We start from the raw sequence: 7,399 nt of genomic DNA on the forward strand, positions 1-7,399 counted from the left end.
ACTATGATTTTTAAAGTAAAGATCGTTTCTTTCCTACTCAAATAATAATAGCTGGCACCCCAAAATGTAAAATAAACAAATACTCATCACCGCTTTTCTTCCCCCTTTGCAGACATGTACAACTCGGACACGAGCGAGGATTCGATGATGATCGCCAACGGCTCGCCGCACGATCAGAAGGAGCCGCACTATACGAATTTGGATCAGCAGCACGGCATGGGTGGCAGCGTTTGCGGCCCGGGGCCCGGCGGTGCTGGTGGCGGTGGGGGCATGAGTGGTGGGGCTGGCTCTGGCTCTGGCGAGAAAGGTCAGTTTAATGGTCCCAAAGCTTGGACACAAGATGATATGAATTCAGCTTTAGATGCATTAAAGAACCAAAACATGAGCCTGACGAAAGCGTCCTCCATTTATGGCATCCCATCGACCACCCTGTGGCAACGTGCTCATCGCCTGGGCATCGAAACGCCCAAGAAGGAGGGCGGCACCAAGTCGTGGAACGAGGATGCCCTGCAGAATGCCTTGGAGGCGCTGCGTTCGGGTCAGATATCCGCGAACAAGGCATCAAAGGCCTTTGGCATCCCCTCCTCGACGCTCTACAAGATTGCCCGGCGCGAGGGCATCCGCCTTGCGGCGCCCTTCAATGCCGCCCCAACCACGTGGACGCCCGAGGATCTGGAGCGTGCCTTGGAGGCGATACGGGCGGGTAATACATCGGTGCAGAAGGCCAGCGCTGAGTTTGGCATACCCACAGGTGAGTTGTCCGCAAATCCAGTCAGAGATCGAGTTTTGGTTACCATTCGTTGGATAGCATGTCATTATAGAAGTTACTACTTATAGATAGGCGATGGGTAAAAATAGATGGGGGATATACATTGCTTATCATAAAAAGAATAATAAGAATTAAGTTTGAAAAGATCCAAAAGGGCATAGGTGAACAAGCCTGGGAAAACTGCCCCAGGCGATATTGCAAAATTTTAGATGAGGATTGGTAGATAGGAACCTAATGGATAAGAATTCCAATTTTCAAATATTTTGATCCGCTGGTTTACGAGTAATCTGCCGCAAATAAAGAACATATCCCTTGATGTATCTTCCCTTCGGTGGTTCTTGAGAAACCTTTTTTGATGACAATCATTTTTGTGTTAACCTTCAAGAATGTCAGCCAATCTTTGGATTTGTATTATTCTTATAAGCTAACATAAATCGCGATTAAAATTTTCAAAAAATTGGTTCAAGACTTTCCAAGTCTGACAACACCGCCAATTTTTTACAGTTTGTGTGTCCTATAACCATCTACTTCATATAAAATATTCATAATTTTTCGAGTGGTGCAACAGTGTTAAACAAACAAAAAACTAAAGAATTTATTTCTGGAAGGGTAGGAATAGAGTCAATAAAATATATTTGGTTTGTAAATAGTTAGTTCTAAGACCAGAATTATTATCAAAGAGAAAAGTTTTAAATATTATAGGTGAAAAGTGGTCCGAATTATAAAATGTTTGGCATGTATTTGCTTGTAATTGATTTAATAGGGAAAAACATTCCTTTATTTGGTCTTTCTATGGCGTGCACAAAAATGATTCAAAACGATTATCAAAAAATCTCTGTAGGCTTTCAAAATAAAGTGTATATTTTTACATGATCGATTAGTTTTTAATTAATTTACTTTAAGTACAACAAGCCCTTTACACCTGAAAAGCATTCTGAAAAAGCACTTTCGAAAATCCCCCAGCACTTTTGCTTCTAAAAGTGCTCTTGACTTTGTCCCTTCCTCTTTTCCGTCCTCTGATCTGATTTTGCTGTTACTAATCCCACTCTTCCACTTCATCGAACGCCTCAAAGGAACACTTTACGGACGCTGCAAACGGGAGGGCATTGAGCTGTCGCGTTCGAATCCAACGCCCTGGTCCGAGGATGCCATGAACGAGGCCCTGAACTCAGTGCGGTGAGTGTGTGTGACGAACTAGTGGCGTCAATTAAGTCGCTAATCACCATTTCCGACGTGTATCCCCCACAGCGTTGGCCAAATGTCCATCAACCAGGCGGCCATTCACTACAACCTGCCCTACAGCTCGCTCTACGGCCGCTTCAAGCGCGGCAAATACGACGTGGTGGCCAACACGAGTGGCGTTGCGCTGCTCAACACCTCGGGCAACACCACTGGCAGCATTGAGATTATCGAGCACAGTCAGGAGAATTCGGTACGTAGCCACGTGTCTGTGGAAAATCTAAAAGCCAATCGAAATGCAGTGCAACTCTTAGCTTAAAGTCTTTAAGCGCGCTGGGACTTAAAACAGTCGTACACACAAAAAAATTTGATTGGTAAAATTGACCAACAAAGATAGTTACGTAACTATTAAAATTGTTACGTGCATTTTGTTTTTGCTTTGGGTTTGAGTCTTTGCTAATTGTGTGTATTTTGTTGTTGTGAAATGACTATTTACTTAGTAGAATTGACAATTTTGCTGGTTGGGGCCTGTTTGACAGTTGATTTTACCAAGTTTTTTTTTTGTGTGTAGATCAAGACATTTCGCCTAATTTAACAACACTATCACTTTTTTTAATGCATAAAATGCATGCTACAAATTTTTCAATTTTTTTTTCTTATTTAATTTTGTTTTGTTACCTAAGTACCCACATTTTACTTGTTATTATGAGGCGTTAAACATATTTCTAGTGAAGGAAAAATGTGGACATAAAAATATCTGTTTATTTGGAATATGTAGGCTCGGAATAAATTTTTGTTAGCTATGGTGAACGTATCAAAATACCCGATACGTGACCTTACCAACATTAAAAGGCGCCGCCTAGCGGAAATCAGTTGTACCACCAGCCATCGGAACCGCTGACCATGCTAGGCAGAAATGTAGACGTTTAAGGTTAGGTTAGAGTGGGCGTGGAAAACTTTTTTTTTAATTGGTCGATCGTTATGTATTGAGTCAATACTATTGACGAAACAAATACATTTCAGCTTAAATTTTTATTTTTCCATCAAAAAATGTGAGCGCCAAAGTTTTTTACGGTTTGTGGGCGTTGGATAGGGCGGGGCACCTTAATGAAAGACCCCTAGCAACTGCATGCTTATTGCCAATCTGTGATAGACACGGGCGACTTTTGTAACTTATTAACCCAGATGTTACATGCCTATGCCACACTATAGCTCACCTACCCGCAGATTTCGGTATTATTTTTTCTTTACTATTTCATCGACAAACATGAAGACAAGAACCATTTCTTGTGAGGCGTGTTAATAAAGGATGTGCCATGTGCCTACTTCAGCTTATACCAATTGCCAATCTTCTAGAATTTCTAGTTTCCAAAATCTCAGCGCTCATACGGACTCGGCTAGTGGTCCCGATCAAAAATATATATAGTCTATAGGGTCGAAAAAACTTTCTTTTAACTACCAACGAGTACAATATACCGTTTTACTCTACAAGTAACGGGTAAAAAAGTTGCGAACTAAGCTAAGTGAATTCAAAGTCAAGTTAATTTTAAATGAGATGCTTGAATGAAATTACTGAAACGATTTTTTATTTTAAATGCTTTAAGATTTTTATACCCTTGCAGAGGGTATTATGATTTCAGTCAGAAGTTTGCAACGCAGTGAAGGAGACGTTTCCGACCCCATAAAGTATATATATTCTTGATCAGCATCACAAGACGAGTCGATCTAGCCATGTCCGTCTGTCCGTCTGTCCGTCTGTCCGTCTGTCCGTCCGTCTGTCCGTCTGTACGTCTGTCTGTTTCTACGCAAACTAGTCTCTCAGTTTTTGAGCTATCGGGACGAAACTTTCTCAAAAGTCTTCTTTCTATTGCAGGTAGTATATATGTCGGAGCCGACCGGACCGGACAACTATATCTTATAGCTCCCATAGGAGGGATAGGAAAAAAAAAACTTTAAAAAATTCTAGCTTCGGTGTTTTTTTGAAATATTACTTTCTACTTTTGGGGATGTTATTTTTTAAATATTTCTGAATTTCGAATTAAATATTTAAAAAATCGGACTACTATATCATATAGCTGCCATAGGAACGATCGGAAAATTAATGGAAAAGTAATAGGAAATAAATTCTAGCTTCCTTGGTTTTTATTGTAATATCTTCTACTCTAGGATATGACTCTTTTTAAATATTTCCGAATTTCAATTTTAATTTGATAAAAATCGGACGACTATATCATATAGCTGCCATAGGAACGATCGGAAAATTAATGAGAAATATTAGAAAATTGAACATTTTTGCGATTTGTTAATTAATAGGAATGATCTGCAAGGGTATATAAGCTTCGGCTGGCCGAAGCTAGCTTCCTTTCTTGTTATGCGTGACTTTAAGTTCTAAGAGCGAAGCTTACTTATGCCATAAACCACTGCATAATCGAATTTATTTCCCATCCAAACACTTTTATTTGCCCACCCTACGCAAACATTACACACAAATGCCAGCTTTGACTAACCGACATAACCAATTTATTTATGCAAAGTTGCATATGTTACAGCAACAGTTCCCGTACAGCCCGTCGCCGCATCCGCCAACGCCGCAGCACCACAGCACGCCGCAGCACCACAGTACGCCGCAGCAGGGACCGCCGACGCCCCAGCACATGCAGCAGCACGTAGTTCACATGCAACAGCAGCAGTCGCCCCATCCGGGCCATCATCCGCAGCACATGCAGCAGGATGTGGTTACATCGAGCAGTCAGGTGGTGCACAGCCAGCAGCAGCAGCAGCTTCAGCAGATCTATCAGCACCACGGGACGCCGGAGCGTAGTTGAGAATCACTGCATGCTGCGGCATTAATGGGCAGCACCGGCGGTGGAGGAGGCGGAGGAGTTGGAGGTGTTGGAGGAGCCGGCACTAGCGGCAGCACGGCGGCTAGTAGCACGCCCTTTGCCAGCATATCGGCGCTGGTCAGCGGACCGTCTAGTGCCCCACCGCCGCCAGTGGTTGCCAGTGGTTCGTCGGCCGTCAGTGGCGGCACCAGCAAGCGCAAGAAAGCCAACAAGCAAAAGCGTTGAGAGCAGGAGGATGATCAGCCGCCACAACAGGAGTTGGAAACAATTGCCGGAGTGGCCAGGGCCGAGGACATCAAGTTTAGATTTAATTGCAAGCACTGGAAGCGCAAGCTGCGGCAGTTTCATTTGCTATTGTCCAAACAGTAGTCAGTCAGTCAGTTAGAAAGATATACGTTTATAAATGACCCACAGACAAAAAATTCCCAAGGGTGGTAGGACAAAGCAATCACAAAAACACTTGAACTAGATGGACATTAATTACACAACCGAGATGTGTATAAAATGTAAATATATAACGAAATATGCTTTATCTACATTATACGGAACATAGTTATATAGGTATTAGGTTCGCAAAAGTCCTTTGTTCTAGACGACTAAGTTGAAGAAGAGAGAAGGATAAACACATACATAGATCGTAAGTGAATAATGAATTTTAGATTTGCCTAGACTCGAAAGATAATGGATTCGTTTGGGCTCGCAGTTTTAAGAGCACTTTGTTATAAATGGACAGGGACACGCGTACATACTTTGGACGCGTGACCATTCTGAGAACCTTTAACTAGGAGCTAAAAGTGGAAACCCTTCTCTTGCGTTTTGTTATAATTTCCGCTTAGTGTGAGACTGAAAGTGCGCCTAAAACTGTAGAAATCCAAGCCCAAACTATAGTGAACACGCATACAACACAACCCATACATGAATCAAATGCTTTATAACCATATTGTTTGAACGGAGAGAACGAAGGGGAGAATACCTTAATTTAGAATTAAACCAAAATATCAAGGTCTAGAAATTAAACTCATTAGCTTGTAATCACACCAGCAAACAGATCAGATAAGAGAGAAACATAAGAGTTATTTGAATTTAACTGGAGGCGCCCTGAATCAACCAATATTGATTTGATTTCAACTGAATTGAGAGTATAGCCAATACATTAATGTAGTAATGAAGTAATTGCAAGGAAAGAACACATGGATTGTATTTTTGATAGAACCAGAAGCATACGAAATTAGCGAATCCAACTTCAAATGTTGTTAATGTTAAGCTCTAAATAATGTCCTTTCGAAATTGCATTCAAAACAAAGATTTAAAGCAAGTTTGTAAGAGAAATCAACCAATAAATACACACGTATATATATGGATACAAAAAAAACCTCTTAGTGAACTGTAAAATGTCTTAGTGTAGCAGCGAACGAGAGTAGTAATTCCTTTTTAAAGAACACTTTATTCTAGCGACGTTTCGTTGCCCCTCAAATGGAAGTAGGCCTAACTGTATCTATATTGAAAATCGGAATTCAAATCTACAAGGAGAAAACAATTATATTCAAATTTTTGAATTATAAATTTAAAGAAAGAAAATTTGTATAGTAGCTTCCACTAGTATATCTAAATATTTAGGAGCCGAGAAACGGATACTGTAAACACCCATCTAAAGTAACTTCAAATATTTTTGGTTTCAACTTAACTATACATACGTGTGCGGAGAACACTTGGAAATCTTTGTAAATACATTTGAATAGTTTTTTAGTTGTTAGTTGACTTAGGGGAACAGGTATCTGAAAATTACAAAAATCAAATGTTGCAAATTAATTTATTTTAGCGTTATAGACCCGTAGAACTGAATGCAATATGCTTACCTTAAACTCAACATAATTTAATTCTATTCCTATTATCTTTAGTTGGATTCATTTAATTGTTTTATAGCAAAACTGTATATCATTGTAAATTAAATAAAGCATACGAAGTAGCATCTACAAGAGTTAAATCTACAATAAAACAAAAAATATCATTATAACATTGTTAAAATTGTCGCAAGAGCAATTAAAAAATGAACCCAGCAACTTGAAGAAGAATCGAAGTAAAAGCGAATCACAGAAGCGTAAAAAATAAAATATTACATTTAAAATTTTAAGATAACTAAATGTTTAAGAGTAACCCTTAACCACACAATATTATAGCACATTTTGGATTATCAAATATGCATATACAGAAAAATATCCATTATAAACGGTAAATGTAAACCCAAAAAGAATCACTGAAACAATCTATGTAACAGCCGAAATAGCGAAAACCCATGTAATAAACAAACAACATTTAATGTAATATTGGTATAACGTAATTTTTAAAGTGAGGTACTATAAATAAAAATTATAAAATAATATTAAACATGTTTCATTTCATCTGAAATGCTGTTTTATTTTCTTTTGGGACTGAGAAGAATAAAATGAATATAAATAATTAAAAATCAAATATAAGTGGGCCTACTAAAATGCAAGCATATCTAAATTTTTAAAATACATTTACAGTAATTTAAAATATGTGAGTTTGAAATTGATTATATCATCGTATCAGATTTAGTTCATTAATTTAAAAAAATCCTTTAAAAAAT

The 7,399-nt window shown here is 38.9% G+C and overlaps 2 protein-coding genes across 4 annotated transcripts in view; both read left to right on the forward strand.

Moving 5' to 3' along the window:
- The window catches only part of LOC108068349 (broad-complex core protein isoforms 1/2/3/4/5), a 55,762-nt gene extending 50,989 nt beyond the window's left edge, over nucleotides 1–4,773 (forward strand). The window contains exons 7-11 of one of the 3 annotated variants that reach the window (XM_044392784.2): nucleotides 113–307; nucleotides 362–751; nucleotides 1,843–1,945; nucleotides 2,018–2,201; nucleotides 4,483–4,773. In XM_044392784.2, coding sequence (XP_044248719.1) covers nucleotides 113–307; nucleotides 362–751; nucleotides 1,843–1,945; nucleotides 2,018–2,201; nucleotides 4,483–4,773 — 1,163 coding nt within the window. Of the gene's footprint in view, nucleotides 1–112; nucleotides 752–1,842; nucleotides 1,946–2,017; nucleotides 2,202–4,482 lie in introns of all 3 variants that reach the window. The other 2 variants (XM_017157846.3, XM_070213520.1) reach the window with 2 other exon arrangements.
- A 24-nt stretch (nucleotides 4,774–4,797) lies between these two features.
- On the forward strand, nucleotides 4,798–7,176 carry LOC138912521 (dachshund homolog 1-like). The gene has a single exon (XM_070213526.1). The coding sequence runs from the start codon at nucleotides 4,798–4,800 to the stop codon at nucleotides 5,014–5,016; it is 219 nt and encodes a 72-aa protein (XP_070069627.1). The 3' UTR covers nucleotides 5,017–7,176.
- Nucleotides 7,177–7,399: the final 223 nt, after the last annotated feature.

Source organism: Drosophila takahashii, chromosome 2R (assembly GCF_030179915.1).
Source record: "Drosophila takahashii strain IR98-3 E-12201 chromosome 2R, DtakHiC1v2, whole genome shotgun sequence".
NCBI lineage: Eukaryota > Metazoa > Arthropoda > Insecta > Diptera > Drosophilidae > Drosophila > Drosophila takahashii.

Bases quoted from the DNA above. Each gene is read 5' to 3' on its own strand.
- LOC138912521 (XM_070213526.1), top strand. From the start codon at position 4,798: ATGGGCAGCACCGGCGGTGGAGGAGGCGGAGGAGTTGGAGGTGTTGGA.